Source organism: Corvus moneduloides, chromosome 14, assembly GCF_009650955.1.
Source record: "Corvus moneduloides isolate bCorMon1 chromosome 14, bCorMon1.pri, whole genome shotgun sequence".
NCBI lineage: Eukaryota > Metazoa > Chordata > Aves > Passeriformes > Corvidae > Corvus > Corvus moneduloides.
The window spans coordinates 18,146,583-18,164,038 of record NC_045489.1 but is presented as its reverse complement, the minus strand read 5'-3'; the positions used below and the strand labels follow the sequence as shown (position 1 = coordinate 18,164,038).

The 17,456-nt window shown below is 42.6% G+C and overlaps 2 protein-coding genes and 1 non-coding gene across 3 annotated transcripts; 1 reads left to right on the top strand and 2 right to left on the bottom strand.

Moving 5' to 3' along the window:
- Positions 1–2,273: 2,273 nt before the first annotated feature.
- On the bottom strand, positions 2,274–12,756 carry MAGT1 (magnesium transporter 1). The gene is made up of 10 exons (XM_032124052.1): positions 12,649–12,756; positions 11,356–11,525; positions 10,371–10,488; positions 9,273–9,413; positions 8,685–8,825; positions 8,166–8,255; positions 6,916–6,979; positions 5,262–5,336; positions 4,713–4,803; positions 2,274–3,740 (listed from the first exon to the last, which is right to left on the bottom strand). The coding sequence occupies exons 1-10, from the start codon at positions 12,739–12,741 to the stop codon at positions 3,725–3,727; spliced, it is 999 nt and encodes a 332-aa protein (XP_031979943.1). The 5' UTR covers positions 12,742–12,756; the 3' UTR covers positions 2,274–3,724.
- A 1,525-nt stretch (positions 12,757–14,281) lies between these two features.
- On the bottom strand, positions 14,282–14,398 carry TRNAL-CAA. The gene is made up of 2 exons: positions 14,361–14,398; positions 14,282–14,327 (listed from the first exon to the last, which is right to left on the bottom strand). It is a non-coding gene; the product is annotated as a tRNA-Leu (tRNA).
- Positions 14,399–14,458: 60 nt separating this feature from the next.
- On the top strand, positions 14,459–16,849 carry LOC116450825 (cytochrome c oxidase subunit 7B, mitochondrial). Its single transcript, XM_032123667.1, has 3 exons — positions 14,459–14,709; positions 15,975–16,099; positions 16,650–16,849. Exons 1-3 carry the CDS (start codon positions 14,673–14,675, stop codon positions 16,722–16,724), a joined length of 237 nt encoding a protein of 78 aa, XP_031979558.1. The 5' UTR covers positions 14,459–14,672; the 3' UTR covers positions 16,725–16,849.
- Positions 16,850–17,456: the final 607 nt, after the last annotated feature.

The following is a 17,456-nucleotide window of genomic DNA, read 5'->3' as shown; positions in this document are numbered from 1 at the left end:
AAACACCAAAGTCCAACACAGAAACCAAGTGCCAGTACTTTCCCAAATCCTTTGTGAGAATTACTTCTCATAGCAGATGAAAGCACTTGGAAATTTTGAATTCTTAATCGGATTTCAGCTTGTTTCTCTATTATAGAATGGGTATTTTTTAAAACAGACTGCCACAAACCACTGCCAACAGCCCATGAAGGAATGCTACAGACCATTCTTCTCTCCCAACCAAGTCTGGCTACAAGATGCCACAATTTGGCATCATCTAATATCACGGGCAGCACATTCAAACGAACAGAAGCCATCCACACATCTGATTTCCTTTGGATGTTCCACATGTTTTGAAAGTTAAGCAATTTACTTTCTCCAGTACTTCTGAAACTCCAACTTGAATTTGCTGGGAATGAAAAAATCCCTGCTATGCTTTTACACATTTTGAACAGCGCTCAGAACAAGCTTTGCTGTACATTTACTTACACTCCCAGTAGCTGTGACCATAAAAGCATCTATACTGTCTTCCTGAAGTCTCTAGCCAGCCATGATCTCACCATATTCCCCAAGCATGGATGGCCATCCATCCCACTGCCTGCTAAGAGGCTGGACTTGTTCTTACCCTCATGGCTGAATCTTAGCCCCATGGCCATCACCTGCCAGGGGATTCATTAAGGTTATTTGCATGACCACCAAGAACACAGCAGATGCAAAGCTGAGCACATCTTCCACCTTGCTGGAGGACTGCGCAGTTCAGCCCCTGAAGGGCAGGTGCTCATGGAGCATCTGTAAAAGGCTTACCTGCAGGAATGACCACTAGGGACCACTGTCACAGAATTCCAGAATGGTTTGTGTTCGAAGGGACATTAAACCTCACCCCTTCCATGGGCAGGGACGCCTTCCACGATCCCAGGTTGTTCCAAGCCCCATCCAGCCTGGCCTTGGACACTTCCAGGGATCCAGGGGCAGCCACAGCTTCTGTGGGCAACCTGTGCCAGGGCCTCATGAAAATCACATTCTGTGCTGAACACTAGAATGGTTTGAATGCAGGACCTTCCAGTAAATTGTACATAATGCAAACCATTACACAGATTAATCCATTTAAATTTACCGACTTGCCTTGTGCTTAGGGCAGAGAGGTCCCAAAATTATTTCTAGCTGTTATTTCAAAATATCTTCTAAATACACCACAGCTCCTTCTCAAAAGCAGAAAAAAGCAGAAGTCACTGAGGCCAGCCACATTAACAAAACTACACAGTTCATTTTCAGCTGCAGAATACACCATTTCCTCCCTTTATTGCAAGTGTTCTCTCAAGGTGAGCTTTTAGGGCACTCCTGAGCTATTTAATGACTCACTTTCTAAAGGAGATGTCCTCAGCAATTCCCAGTTTTCCCAGAGCAGGTCTCGAATGCATTGCCTCATGCACCTTTGTTCTGATGGCCCCAACTGTGTGTTGTATCAACCAGTCAGTGAGCTGCCAGTGCCCCTGGCCCACAGAGTCACCCTGGGTACCAATTAGAGCCAGCCGTTACCTCTCAACTGCTGCACAAGTCAAACCTTGCCAGAATTCATCCTCTCTAAACCTGCCACTTGTCCTTGCAAGCACTCAATCTTCTGCTCCACTACCACATTGTTCTCTCCTCCATGCACTTCAGTTTCAGCCTAGAGAGCAGAAAAACTGTTGGGAAAAAGGAGCATTATTTTCATCTTAAATGTAAGCATGGAAACAAAGAGGAAAATCCCAAACTCTCAACATCCTGGCCACCTCAAGTGGAAGGCAAACATGACTCCACCATCCACCTGCATGAGGTGCCACTGTTTAAACTTAGTCAATATGGAACTGGGTGGTTTTAAAAGGACTGAATAAATTATAACTGAAAAAGTTTATGGGAAGCATTTTACCAACTGGGCAGGAAAACAAGCCACAAGTACAGCACTGCTGAGTTGTTCCAGGCAAATCTACAGTGCTAACAAGATTCCACCTCCAGAAACACTGAGTTGATCTGTCTAGAACTCCATGAATCCAAGATTTTCACTGCATGACAGCTGTCAAAAACAAGCCAAAAACCATGTAATCTTTATGCTATCAGTTGGCTACATGAGCAGCACTTCTGTAGTGCTGACATTCTGGGCTGTAATTCTCCACAAACACATACAGGCTATTAATCCAGTCTACTCATCCATACTCAGGTTATTTACTTTATACCAGGCTATGATTAACACACTGAAGCAATAGTGGAAGAAAAGAGCTTGGCTTGTTTTATGTCAAAGTTCAAAAGACACAGGAGCATGTATTAGACTAAAAATTTTATTGAAACTTGTCCAAAATCCAGTCAGGCACACAATTTATCCATTCCACTAAGGCTTATCATTCTATATGGCATAGAAAAATGCATCTCAACAAGTTGAAACATCAAACAACTAAATTAGTCAAGTTAAGGCACTTGAGATGTGTATTAATTTAGCAAAACTGCATAACATTCTACTTGGAGTGATACAATCCTTTCTGAGATTCAATTTCAAACACCCAGATTCTGGAACCCCTTGAGGGAGGGGAGAGGCAGAAGCAGGAGACAAAAGTCTCTCTGACTCCAAGCCTCTAAGGCCACCACAGCCTACAGAAGGAAGTGTTACTGAATCAGGCTGCAAAGATTTCCTGTAGTACAGCTGCTGAACTGCACAACAGTTTGGGCTGAGGCACACTGTCTCCCATTCAGGAATTCTTAAGGCAAAGCATCTTTGTGAGGTGAGAGAAAAAAAGGAGAGAGCAAGCAGCACATGCATTCAATTGTAAGGCTACCAAATGTATCCTGGGGTAACAACATTTATCCTAGTAGTAGCCACCTCTGCTCAAAGGATAAAAATGTGGAGAAAACAAGTGGAGAATGCAAGAACTTACTACAGTGACCACAAATCTGGTATCTGTTGGTTTGCCAGGGTTCTAAGCAGTAACTTGAGAGCCAATTAGCAACTTTGAATTCATGCAACACATAGTTACCTCTGTGCTTTTGGTTTGTGTTTTTGAGAGGGTGAGTGTTGGCCAGTCTAAGGACTTTTTTTCCAGCTCTGAGTCAAAGTTTACAACTTTAAACATTGCAGTTTCAGCATTTGGCAAAGAAAGATTTAATTAATTAATAACTTGGTTCTACATGTTGAAAACTCCCCCTCCACCTGTGAAACAACCTCTTGCATCATACAGCAGTTAAGAACTCTTCTCAAAAATGAGATACAGCTCTACAATATGCACATTCCACACTGGAATCTGGAGCATGCTCCAAGGGTTGCACACAGGCTGAAGGAAAAGATTTCCAGGTACACGAAGCTGTTTCCTCAACCACGAAAAGGCACGACAGAGAAGCTGCTGTCACCTGATACACACAAACAGGAAGATGATAATTCAAGGGAAAAAGAAAGATGGTGAACAGATTATCCAAGTGAATTGAAAGTACCGTTTCTAGTTAGTCCATGGGAATGTAGTTTTAAGCATTATGTTCTGAATTTCACTAGAAGTAGAGTTGCTTAAGAAGATGTAAAGCTTATGAAAGAGATTGCATCTTAATACTCTGTGTCCTTCAGAGCAAATTGCTTGTTGTATTTAAGGCACTACACGTCATCTTTGGTTCAGTGTTTACTGTCTCAGTGTAAGCAGAGGTAGCACAAACCACACACATTGAGCTCCTCATTCCACCACATCCAACTTCAGAGCCACCACCTTCCTGATGTTACAGACTCTGGAATCCTTTAGCTCATTAGGAAACTGTAAAGAGCAAAATAACAAACATTTTTATTAATCTTATAAGAAGCAAAGGTGTGCAACATTCCACTTAGCTTTTATAAATGCCAAGAAAACCAGAATGAGAAACTGGGCCTGATGCTGCTACAACAAAAGCACCTGTGAAGTCACTTAAAAGTGAGTTTCTAATAACTCAAAACCAAAGACAACCACATCTTCCCTACAATAAAGTTAGCAGGAGTACCTAAGACTGTTGCAGAGACCAGAATAAAAGCTGACCAGTTACCAAACAGGGAATAATTTCAGCTGTCTTCTGCTCTTGAGAAAAGTCTTCATAAAATAACAAGTTTTTTATTATTTAGATATTTTTAAAATAAGAACACATTTCTCATAGAGAGGGCATAATATCTGTCTATGGGATTAGCTTTATAGACAAATTCAGCTTATTGCAGATGAAGTCATTAGAAACTGGTCCTTCAACATGTATTTATTGCTTCAAAATGCATAAAAGCTAGCAAACATCTAAAATATCAGTCAGACATATATAGAAGTAGTCAAATAATAGTATTAGACTCCTTACACAAGCAATACCAAAATGTAGGCAGCTTTAAAGCATCAGGCATCGTCCTTGTTCTCACAAATAAGATTAATAATGAAGATGTATGAAGATGGAAGAGAAAAGTAGGGGGGAAAATACATCTGTTGGCAGTATAAACTGGCTGAGATATCATTATGAAAATAGAAGTATTTTATAACATGAAATGGCATGGAAATGAGAGTTCCACAATCTTTCCTTTGGCTAGACTGAAAAAATCACGATATCCATCAAATACTGGTATTTCTGCTGACTTTATCAACCAACACTGCTACTCTGAGAAACCAGTAGAGCATTTTTAAGAGAGTATTTCCTGCCAAATGAGTCAGCAGAGCTACAGTGGTGTAGCTGTACCACAAAGGCCAGGAGGGCAGCGGCTGCAGGGTCCCAGCCTGACGTACCTGTAAGGGTAGCCGTGGTATTTGGATCTGAAGACAGACAGCAGCCAGCTGAAGAACAGCACCACCAAGCCAATGCCAGCAATGCACATAACTGCAAGAGATGCACAGGGAGAGGCTGTGATGTGACAGCTGCTCCTGGAAACACCACAGTGACTCAGGTTTTCAAAGCCTTCTGCAATAGTTACAGATTTGGTCAGATGAGGCCTCTATTCATGTCATTGAGAAATACTAAATTAACACCAATTTTCTTTCAAATTCCTTCTGTACATCAATTTTATACAAATGCTTTGAGAAAAAGTCCCTTCTTCTCCCCCTTACTAGCGAAACACTGCAAAGCATCTTCATCTCTCTCCATCTGCCAAAAGGGTTTGAGTTTATCTTGCAGTTTTCTAAGCAACTCCAAAAACTGTCAAAAATCCAAATGATTCTCCTCAGCTTAGAGGTGGGAAGTGTACAAAACCCCCAGTGCAAAAACACTTCTGCTCAATGATGTATCAAACACCCTTACTGAATATGCCTTTGCTCAGAGAGGAAAGTATCAGTACTTACTTTTTCTTTTCCCCACATCCATGTCAGAAGTAGCAGCTTCGTGGAGAAGGACCATTCCTAAAGTAACTCCACCATCTACAAACACTGTTTAAGGCTAAACAACAAAGTACAAGGAACTCAGCACACTCACTCCTAATCTCCTCAATTCAGCTCCCACACCATACCTAGAGCATTAAAACTCACTGGAAAAATCAAAGACTTCCCAGCCAAATCAGCAACTATGAGGGAAAAAGCAGCTGAAAAACATTCATGTCAACTTTTAAGGGAAAATAAATGCAAAGCTTAAAATACAAGATGGAAGGTCTTCAGGCAGAATTAAAAACATGCATTTATTATCTCAGCTTGTAATGAAGCAGCATTCCTTCCCAGAGAGATTGGGTCCACTCCTACTGCTGTTCTCCACTGGAAAATCCCCAAAGGAATTCAGCTTCTGCATTCACTCAGCCAACAGAACAAATAAAACACATGCAGTATTTAATCCAAAAGGCTGTCTTTCAAGTGGCAATATTTCTTTTCTAATTCTTCAGATTTAAAAAACTAAAGATCACAAAATTAAAGAAGCACAGACAACACAAAAGGCCTGACACTTGCCAAGAAGGAATTTTAACAAAGCAAAATAGTGAATCTAGTGGAACAAAAGACAGAATTCCCAAAAATTTCATTCCATTTAACTACAGAAGTCCAGTCCCAAGTCTCCTGCAGAAAAGAAAAATACTTATTATTGACTGCATGAGGAATCTTTCCATTTCAGACACAGCCCACCTTCAGCATAGGAGGAAAGTGACTTGAACCCAGAGAAACCTCACCAAATGTAATAATTTAAAATGTCTCCAGCAACTGGTAGGTTGGGTCCGTAACATGATGGATAGCAATAACACGAATAAACATCTACAAAAGGTTTCTACTTTGAATTTGACCAAGTGGATCAAAAGTACAGTAACAGAAAAAGATCAGAAGTTCCCCTCCAAGTGCCTGTTTTAAGTTGAAAAAATTAAGTATCAGAAAAAGTACTGAGTAAAAAATAAAGGTGCTGATACAGGTGGACAAAACAAGGAAGAAAAGCTCCAGCCAGAAACGACTAAAGTTACAAATGATGGATCAAAAATGTACATGTGGGAATAGAAAAACAGAACATTGAGTTTTAAGGTATTCTTATGACCCCAAAGAAACACTTTTTGTACAAATGAAAAATGTAAAAGCCCTCAATCTGAAAGTTTCCACCTGCCTTTCTTGATAGCATGGCAAAATCCTGCATCATTAGCACAAACAAGATTATAAGGAAGTAAGCAAAGAAATAAAAGATCAGTGAGAGAGGAATGAATTCAACACCAAAGCAAGAAATAAGTGACATTGAAAAGAGACATCCATAGCAGAGCAGGGAGTATCCTGAAGAATCTTCTGATTCCACAAAGATCCACAACTTGAATTCTGTATTCATTTTAGTACTTAAGATGAGAAACAGTAAATATTTTTCTATTCATCTTAACAATCAGAGGCACAGGAAAAGCACAGTTGCCAGTGCAGAAAGGTTTTACAAGCTTCTGCATCAGTGTTAGGTGGCAATTACAGCCATGACAAAGCACCACAGAAAAGGCAGCAGCATTTGCTGACCAAAACACTGTCACCAACCACATGCTTCTCACAGGAAGGATACTGAACAGCAGAACTATGTGTGTTTCTGCCACAAACTGGGCTTGGCTGCTTCCATGGATATAATTCTGTAAGAGACAAAGAGTAATTAAATTCAGAAAAGACTGGAGTCAACTTTGATGTGATTAACAACAGCTATAGAGCCTGGAACTGGGGTTTGCATTGTCTCTTTTAGGAGAGAGCAGAAGTTGGAGCACAAACAATTTCAGCTGTTGATCACTGATTTTTGGGGGAGCTGCAACAGAGACAAAAATCCTTCTTCTATTACTATTGCACAATCAGCCTCAAGTACCATGCAGATCACAGTAAGTGCAGCTACAACCTTCGTGGTCCAGATTCTCAGTCCAGCTGGGCAAAATACCATGAGATTAGGCCCTCCTGCATCCAAATGTGATCCATTCCCTGACTGAGATTCTTAGGTTGTGTACACTGCTGCTCAGCTTAAGCACAATCCCTTCAATCTGTGTATGAACCCAACTCACTTGGCTCCAGAACCAAGCATTTGAAATCTTTTTCACTTCTAGGTTAACAGAAAAATTGAAATTTGTGAAAGAATACCATGTTTTAATCCCTATTATGGTTGTGATGTTGTATCTAAGTAGGAAAAAAGAAGTTTAATCCACTTTCTACAGAAGAATACAGAGGGTCTGACCCATCTAACCAGGCACAAAAGGACTTTCACCAAATTAATTGCCAGAGTAAAAACATGAGAAAAGCCAGTATGTGATGTGTAAGCACCTGAGGAGATGCAATGCTCTCCAAACACTGTGTCTACTTTTACAGTGCATCTCGTTCTATATTATGAACAGAGCAGTATATTCCAAATTATGTTAAAAAAAGATTTTTTCCAAGAAAGACTTAATAAATCTGAGATCACTAGATATTAATTTACCTCAAGAATCTTGAGGAAAGATGTTTTTATGTGGAAGTCATTAGATGAGTGTATGAGTTAACAAGACCAGGTTGAAACAGAATTGCCAGGCTCAGCAATAGGATTTTTAGCATGAAAGACTCAACCCATAAATACCTTTATTGTGCTGTAAGCAATTTAGAACTACCACATCCCTTCACCACTGGAAATACAACATCTGTGCAAGACATGTTGATTTGCCTTGCTCACTGCAGGAGAGTTTGGTCTCACTCACAGAGAGAGGAGCCAGAAGCAGAATTTGCACTCTGATTGTCTCTCAGTATCAGCCTTACTCTGCAGAAATACAATAGAAATGCAGAAAAGAAAATGAAGGCAAGACTCACCACTTGTCCTGTATGGGGATTCTTATGAGCATAGGGGGGGCCTCTAATGTGGTTCCACATCTGGCCTGATGTCATTGCTAACACAAAACACTGAAAAGGAAAGAAGAAACACTGTTTACTAATGTTTTTTTTTTTTATTTTTAATTTAACCCAATATCTTTTCACTTCATACCAAAACATAGTGGTTTGGAACACAGGCTAAAAATTGTCCCACTATATTTGTACAAAAGGCATCTAATCAAGCATTCAGTGAGCTGGAAAGACTAAGATCATATAATATTATCAATCTACCAAAAAGTAAAACTAACTGCACCTCATTTTCCTCTACCAGCTTCAAGAATCTTGAAATACAGAAGCTTTTAAAAACTTGAATTGCTACAAAACTCAATACAACAGGGCAGACAAGAGTCACGATTACTCACCAGAGCAGCAAAGGCCCAGCCAGTCTTGTTATAGAGAAAATCCAGATTTGCTACAAAACTCAATACAACAGGGCAGACAAGAGTCACGATTACTCACCAGAGCAGCAAAGGCCCAGCCAGTTTTGTTATAGAGAAAATCCAGATTGCTGCCCCGCAAATACACGAGGCCTCCGATGACAGCCAGCAGCAACCCCAGCATCAAGGGTCCAGCATAGTTTGGTGGCCTTATCACACGGATCTGAACACAGCACAGTGAAATTATTGTCTCTCAGTAGGATTATACATTATACCTGCACTCCTGCTAAAAAAGCCCACAACACATTGAGTGGAAAAAACATCACACACGCACATTTTCTGTGTAATAAATCTGACGCAGGAAGTAAGCAATGCTTCTTCCACCAATAGTGTAACTTCAGTTTCACAAAACTTCACCCTATTCAATAATTTAGAGATTGTTTTTCTTCCACAGGAAAAGAAGAGCGAGAAGGAAGGAGATGAGTTTTACCATCTTCTCATTACACAAAATACCAGCACAGAGACTGTAAGGAGACTGAAAGATGCAGATGTGTGTCTGAACTAGATTTTGTAGACGAGCTATTTAGAGCAGCTCAGGAGCCACAGAACACAAGTGATGTTTCCCAGCTGGCCCTGCACAGAGGGGTTGAGGGAAGGTGTCTGCACTCACGTGGACGTCTGTCCTGTCGGCCACCCAGCGCGCCAGCTGCTCCGCCGCGAAGCCGCGCACCTGCAGCTCGTAGGTGTCCCCCCGCTTGGGCTTCCCCTTGGCCGGGAAGTTAATGAAGGTGGGGGCAGAATTCATGTTCAGCTGCAGGGAGAGAGTTCACAGAAGACACAGCCTGTGAAAGGACTATTTAATAACACAATTCTAAGCCATTTCTGTCTTGCAATATTGTTGCTGAATAAGAAAAATTAGCTCTTTGATTTCATTGGCAGTGACTTTTTAAAAGACAGCACACGGCTTGCATTTCTGTATTTCACACACATTTTTTTGAATCTGTTTCTTCTCTAAATACTACTTTTGATAAAGAAATCTGCAAAATAGCGATGTATGATTCCAAAATCCAGAAAGGCCAAAGCTTGAAGAATGCATTTCTAATGTAACATTAAGGAAAAAATTAACAAAAATAATAAAAAACCATCTCTCTTCAACTCTCTAGTTCAAAACCCTCCATTTAATAAAGTATCACTGCCTAAACTGTGTTGCTGTTAAACAGAGCTTAGTACCTCCTAAAAAAAAAAAAGTTAAGATCTGCAAAACTATAATGAACTATTAATGTGACCTATAATTGCAAGCATACATGGAATATTCTCACAGCTTGAGAAAAAAACATGGTCACACAATGTTAATAGAAGAGAAAAATGGCTGGGTACTTGAAAAGAAATCAGTTAACCCATACCAAAAGCCTAATCTATCATTCTCTAGTAATCTTAAAATTGTAATAGCTGTTACTAATGACATCAGTGCTTTCTATCTTGCCTCTTCATGTACCACAGAAGAATTCCATTAAGAATTACACTCTAAGTTATTATAGGAGACAAATTCAGGGAAAAAAGTCAAAGAAACCAATTTACTCCTTGTAACTCTTCCACATCTCAGGTCTGTTAATATTCCTACCAACATGCTCAGACCATCTTTCTTCCAAGAGTGACAGCTTTTAACTTTTCATTCCTTTATTCCCTGTAACACCAAATTATGTAACATCTTCACCTTCTTGCCCAAAACCCAAGTTAAAAACAATGTTAGAAGAGAAAAGGACATTACCATCTGAAACACATCTGAGCCTTCGTCAAAATCTACCATAGCAAAAAAAATCTTGTTGGTAAAGGCACTGGAATACCTCCAGGAGTTTGCCAGAATCTGGTATTCCTCATCAGCTTGCCTGGAAAACACACCAAGTGAGATGCTGTATCATGGATTTGTCCACAGCACGAGTTGTAAAGCAGCTGAGGGAGCTGTGCCCACCCACCCCATCAATGGGTGCATCCCACACCCACCCCATTAATTTCCTAGGGTTAAAAAGAAAGTTTAAGTGTTAATGAAATCATTTAAGCACAAACACTTATCTACCATCAGGTGAAGCATTTGGCACCTGTTTTTTTAAATGCAAGGGCAAGATTTGTTGAGTCCACGAACACAAGCAGAGGTAATTTCTAATTGAAAGGTGAACTAGAACCCAGCTGCTCATGATGTGCCTGGCCACAGAGCAGCAAAATGTGGCCAGGTGTGCCCTTTCTTCCATGACAGAGCAGGGGAAACCAATAATTTCAACGGACCACCTACAGAAACCACCCTCACAGACCTCTGCCACCTCTGGATTAATAAAAGAAAGCCATAATATGGTTAAAGAATTAGAATATTATAATTGCAAGTAAGTGCCAAGCAATGTATTAATTAAGAGCAACATTTAAGCTGCATGGCCAGCAATAATTCTACAAACATTTCTTCAGCAACTCATGCCAGAAAAGCTGAGCTTCCAGTGTGTCTTTCTCCAGAAGCCTCTCAGAGTAAACACTGCAAAGCGGGAATTATTTTAGGAGGGAGATAAAACTAAAGGATTGTGCTGTTTTCTCACAAGCACATTACACACATATTCCCACACATTAAATTGCAAAGAGAATCCTACTCTAACTTGCCCACGTGTATTCCTTCCACATGTGTGGAAGTTCAACCCTATTCTTGAATTTAGTTTCCTACAAAGCATAAGATGACTTTCAAGTCCTAATTTAGGACTAAACGGAGCTCATACTTGCACACAACACACTGTCTGTGAGGCTGAAGAGCAGTGAACATCACAATCACTGAGTAGTTTCTGGGAGGTGCCTTCACAAGGCGCCGGAATTTGTCTCCGTTCATTCGGATCACGGATCTTTTACTGGCCCACTCCATCAGCTGGTTCACTTTCTCTGATAACACCATCTGAAAATCAAGCCAGAGCAACACTGTCGGTTTTTTTTTTTCCAGTCTCACAGCACAATCTTAAAGGTTTTCACATTTGATGGAACAAATATCTGCACTGCTTTTCATAACACCAAGCAGGTGATGTGATACTTCAGTGAAATTCTGCAAGGCATTCACAGAAGCTTTTGACAGTCACCTTAACATAATTCATTAACTTCAACCACCTAGCAACACACACAGCTTTAACCACTTAACATGACCAGGCTGGTGAAGACCCTCAGCTTACCAGGCCTTCCTCACACTGCTAATTGCAAGACTTCTTTCAGCTGTACCAACTGCCTAAATCCCCTCCACAGCCTTTTTTCTACACTAAGCATCAAACTGTTCCAACTTTCAAAACTTATGGCAGTGGAATCAACGCCAGAGATGGAACCAACCTCAACATTTCATTTTCAGCATTGCTGGAAAAGAAAACCCTGTAATTCAAAACATATTTGAAGAACTCAAATTCTTAACACTAAAACATTCCTTAAAAAGGAAGCAATAAATTCTATAACATTATAAAAAGAAGCATTAGTTTGACAAATTCGCAAATGTTACGTTTATAATAAAGCACTTCTCTACTCATTAACACCGTTCTTCAGATAAATATGTTTGAGGAAATCATAATATACTCTGAATTGGAAGGGAGCCAGTAGGAGCATCGAAGTCCAACTCCTGACCCTGCACAGGGCAGCCGCAAGAGTCCCACCATGATAACAGTAATAAATTATTCTTCTCCGACCTACAAGTCACACAAGTATTAACACTTATGCAGCAGGATTTTCCCAAACCCTACGGGTCAAGCGTGTGGAAGTAATTTGCACCTTAGTGACTGCAACCAAAGACCACCCATCCTCCGCCCCGCAAATCCCATGCGGTAGGAAGACAACACTCGTACAGTGCTCCTAACAAGAACCGAAGAACCTGGAAACAAAGACCTTCCCTCCCAGCGGGTTCCCCTCAGAGCCGGCCGAACCTCAGGGCGGGGGGAACCCGCGGTGAGGCCACGCCACCCCGCCGAGCCCTAGCCGGTCCTGCCCTCAGCCCGCTCAACGAGAACGCGCCCCAGCGCGGCGTGGAGCTTCCCGGTGTGTCTCACCTCCTTCCGCCTCTGCCCCGCGGCGCCGGGCCCGCCACATCCTGCCAGCAGCAGCAGCGCCAGCGCCAGCAGCGGCACCGGCAGCGCCGCCATGGCCGCCCCGCCCCGCCCCGCCGGCAGCGAGGCCCCGCCCGCAGGACGCCGATTGGCTGAGGCGCCGGCTCGTGCGTCGTCGCCGGCCTTCGATTGGCCTTCGCGGGAGCGCGGCGAGCTGGAGCCGCGCCATTGGTGGAGCCCCGAAGGGTGGGCGAGCCCTGAGGGGAGGGCGAGCCCCGAGGGGAGGGCGGAGTGGGCCCCGAGGGGAGGGCGGAGTGGGCCCCGAGGGGAGGGCGGAGTGGGCCCTGAGGTGCGAAAGGATGGCGGGGTTCCAGGGTATGGTGGGGTCTCTCAGCCGCTCCCCGTGCTCAGCAGAATCACAGAACCATCACGGTTCGAAGGGATCTCTGGAGATCATCCGAGAGCAGGTGACACAGTGTTGCCCACTAAGATACCGGATTTGTTACCCGGTGTGCAACAAGCCAGTAATTACACGCAGTCAGAGAGACATTGCTTTATTTCAGAGTTGTGCTAGCCTTGGCTGCTCAGTGGTGTTCCACAAATCAAGCACACACACTCTCAAAACTTTTTACTGTTTATATGCTTTAGCAAACAAAGGAATTTGTGTTCATTGGATACAAGTAATGTAGTTCTCTTATTAATTAGTATTCTATCTTTGTTGGTTAATGCTTCTCTTTGTTTTTCATACTAATTAGTGCACATGCTCCCACTTTCTCTTCTTTTTGGTCGGTGTGTTGGTGGTCGTGATCTGCCTCTGCTGGAATTACCTTTTGCCCGGCTGGAGCTGATTTCAGCCCAGTTTCTGAGTTGGCTTTGTTAGTGTCTTCCTTATTGTGGGAGTTCTGCAAAATGTCCTTGTGGCCTGTAAGTTCTGCATTCTTTGTGTTTGCTATCAGTGGCACAACCTCCTTCCCAAGCTTTGTTAACCTCCCCCTAGGCGTGAGATAATTGAATGTATCAAGCCATAAACCTTAACAAGACAGTTTACCAAAAAGTAATTTTTTTCCCAGCATCTGGACATCACTTAGAGCTTGCTACCTGCTGTTTCATGGATTAAATCTCCTTCCTTGTTGATTAGGCTAGAAAGTATACAAAGATCAAACATCGAAGAACATCCTTTCCTAAGAAAATTTTACATAATCCACATTTTGAAACAACACAAATGTGTGCAGATGAGTTTTGAATGTCTCCAAAGAGGGAGATTCCACACCCTGCCTAGGCAGATGTTCCAGGGCTCTGCCACCCTCAGTGTAATGAAGTTCTTCCTCTTGCTGCATGAGATACACGCTTCGTGTTATACACACGCTATAAATTGCTGGATCGTGTGTTACAAATATTGTTAAAAACCAAATGCACTATTCCTCAGCAGCTCTGTGGTGGCTTATGGCTCTGATGCAGAATCGCCACAGAGAAACAAAGATTTACTCACGCTTCAGGATTCATTTGCCTATTCGAAGACACCGTTACAATTATTTCTGGTTTCCATTTGCAGTAAAATCCCGGACTTCATCAACTCGGTCCTTTTGTGAATTTAAGTTAACCCGAACACGTCGGGGGGGGGGGAGAAAAAAAGTGGTGTCAGAAGTGGGATTCGAACCCACGCCTCCATACGGAGACCAGAACACCCAATCCCGCCGCGGGAAGGCGCGGAACGCCTTGAGTCTGGCGCCTTAGACCACTCGGCCATCCTGACACTGCGACTGCAGCTTTGGCCACGACTCTCTTAGCGCTGTCGTCACGGCCATATCCGCTTTTCTCCGTCCCTCGGCCCCTCACGGAGAGCCCGTCTGCACCCGGGAGGTGCCGGAGAGCAGCCAGGGAACCACCGGCCCGGCCCGGCCCGGCCGCGAAGCTCCGCCGCAGCGAGGAGGAGCCCGGCGTTACCCACAGGCCCTCGCCGCGCCGCCACTTCCGCCGCGACCATTTTGTTCTTCACGGTCGTGAAGGGTACGCGCTCGGCTCTCATCATGTTCCCGGTGGCCAGGGCCGCGCAGAGCCTCGTCGGTAAGGATAGGGGCGGCTCTCGGGCTGTGGGGGGTTCCTCAGGGGGTCACCCCCGGTTTGTGCCCTACCCTGTGCGGACTGTCCCTCACAGCCCCCGGCTCGCTCTGCACCCGGGGAGGGTCGTGAGGGCACCTCAGGGGCTGCGGGCGGCTCTGGCGTCCTTCTCCTCCCGCTTTTTTTCTTTCTTCCAGCCTTTTTTATCTCCTAGTTGCTTTTTGACCTAGGACTCCTTTCCTTGGTGCTTTTTTCCCCCTAGTATCTAAAGGCACATTCTGGTCTGGTAACCTGCGGTGACAAGGTGTAGTCAATAGCCAGCCCTTAAACTCAAGGTTAAAGTTACCCCTTCAGTGATAAAAGACCCCGCAGTGTTCCTCTGGTCCTGGGTCACGATGTGCTTATCCCGAGGTGCGGGCACCTAAAGTAAACCTGTCTTGGTAGATATTCTGGCTTTTTTATGTCTAAAAAAACGCCTTGTGCAGCCTCACAGAGCATGCGAATGATGTAGTAACATTATGGGTATCACCATCATCTTCTCTAGTCATGGTTGCATAGAACTGTAAACCATTGACCTGAGACTAAAAGGTTTTATTTTGTAATATCTTTATGCGCACATCACCTTCTCATCAAATGCTTTGTACACAGCTACCGGGCAGTTTGTGTTTTGTAGCTATTGCTTTGATTTTTTCACTGTTGTCTTCTCTTTAATAAGTGTACCTTTTATAGTGTATATTTATAATGTACATCATCTGCAGATATCATTGTGTATTTTTTTCTCTATTATTTGTCTCATGCCCGCAGGTTATTTCTGTTTCCTTCCTTCCACACCCTCTATCTTCAACCCCATAATTTGATGGTGAGCTTCATCCTGACAATGCTCATGTTAGGTTACATACACTGCTAGGATAGATATTTATATGTAGAAATCTAAAAAAGCTAGGCACTAAGCAAAACATTTTATTAGAGAAACAGTAATACTAAAGAAAATATATTAGTGAAAAAGGTAACTTAGAAGATTTTTTTTTTCTTACTGGAGTTAGACATAAGGAATAACTTTCTAGAGAGAAATTGAGAGAGCTGAAAAAAATTAAAGGATTTGTGTATATCCCATGTTTTGAAGTCATTCCAGAGTTCTGAGTCCAAAAGATTATTTTTTCCAGCATTTTTAATCTTTTAACACTAGCGCCTCTCTGTTGGTGGGAGATGAGGATTGTGAATGGTTTTGGCATGTATTTTTGTTGATTTCTGTACTTCTGAACGCTCCTCAGCTCGTGGCATCCAGCACACTGCAGTCAGACAAGTTCATCGCAAGCATGAGCCGAACTTCCACGATAAATATGGAACCATGGTCCTCCTTGGAGGAGCTGCCATGTTCTCAGCTGTCTGGGGCTATGTAAGTTGGTTTTGTCACCTTTTTGTCTCTTGTGACTCGAGCTGCAAACTTTAAAGGTGTCGATTTTGCCTGTTTGAAATAAATTCAGTGGTCAGAATTTAGGAGCTTCTTACATAAGCGAATAGTGATGTGATAGAGGTGGAAGTTCTGTTAGTTCCCGGCTTGAATTTGAGTTGTTACTCCTATTTCTGTGTCAGTCTATTGCTTGATTTGAAAATGTATGAGAAACACAAGTGTTCTCTATTTTACTTGGGATGTCAAACCTCTACAGGTACAGCTTTCAGCAGCAAAATTTCTGGATGAGAATACCAGTACGGTGGTGGGGTTTTACATTGCAGATTCTTTCTTCTAAAGTTGGGTATTTTGAAACAGAAAACTGTAACATTTAAATGCTATTCAATATAAATATATTCCACTTGTTTAATCAGAAAATTAATGAGATGTCATGTTCTAATACAAGAAATCTGAACTGAAAACAATAAAAATAGCCCTCTATCAGACGGTTTCTTTGATTTCAGAGTTAATAATCTTGGGTTTTATCCCTTTACAGGTGTTCACAAAGCTTGACATTGCGTGGGGCTTTTCACCTGTTGGCAGAATCACTCCAAGAGAATGGAGGGAGTAACAGCCTCCGCTTCTAATGAACTGGTCTAAACTTTCACTGAGAAAATGATTGTGTAATGGCATTTGTTCCCTGATTACCACTTGGACAGTGGCATTCCTGGTCTAATAAACATACCTAGAAACCTGTCTGACTCTTTGAGGTTTCCTGCGTGCTCTGCTTCTGATGAAGGATAACAGTGTAAAAACCCCAAGTCATTTTACACAGTCCCAGTTGTTGCTGTAAAGGTCACTGGTGGATAAAGGACAAGTCCAGAACATTGCTGAGTCGTCCATTTAGCCAGATGTGTGTGTGAATCAACCTCACTGCATTCCCACTGCAGAGTGCACGTCCCTTTACATCTGACTTGTAATGACAAAGTTGAGATCCCATTTTTTTTCCACAAAAGGATTTTTATGTCTTCAATCACTCTGCCAGTAACCTGCTTCTCCCTGTGGCCTGTGAGAGTCATGAAGAAATTAAATTCAGTTTTGAGTTGGAGAGGCTGAACAGGAGCAGGCAGTATCCCAGGATAAATGGGACTTTCCTAATGAATTCTTAGAGAATTACAGAATGATTTGGGGTGGAAGGGACCTCAAAGCCCATCTTGTTGCAACCCTGTCTCCGCATTTAACTTCTGTTCAGGGTAGAAATAACCAGAGAAATGAGGTGGGAAAAGAACAGTTACCGGGTCATGCTGGTGTTTGATGATCGGAGAATCCCAGACTGCTTGGGGTTGGAAGGGACCTGAAAGTC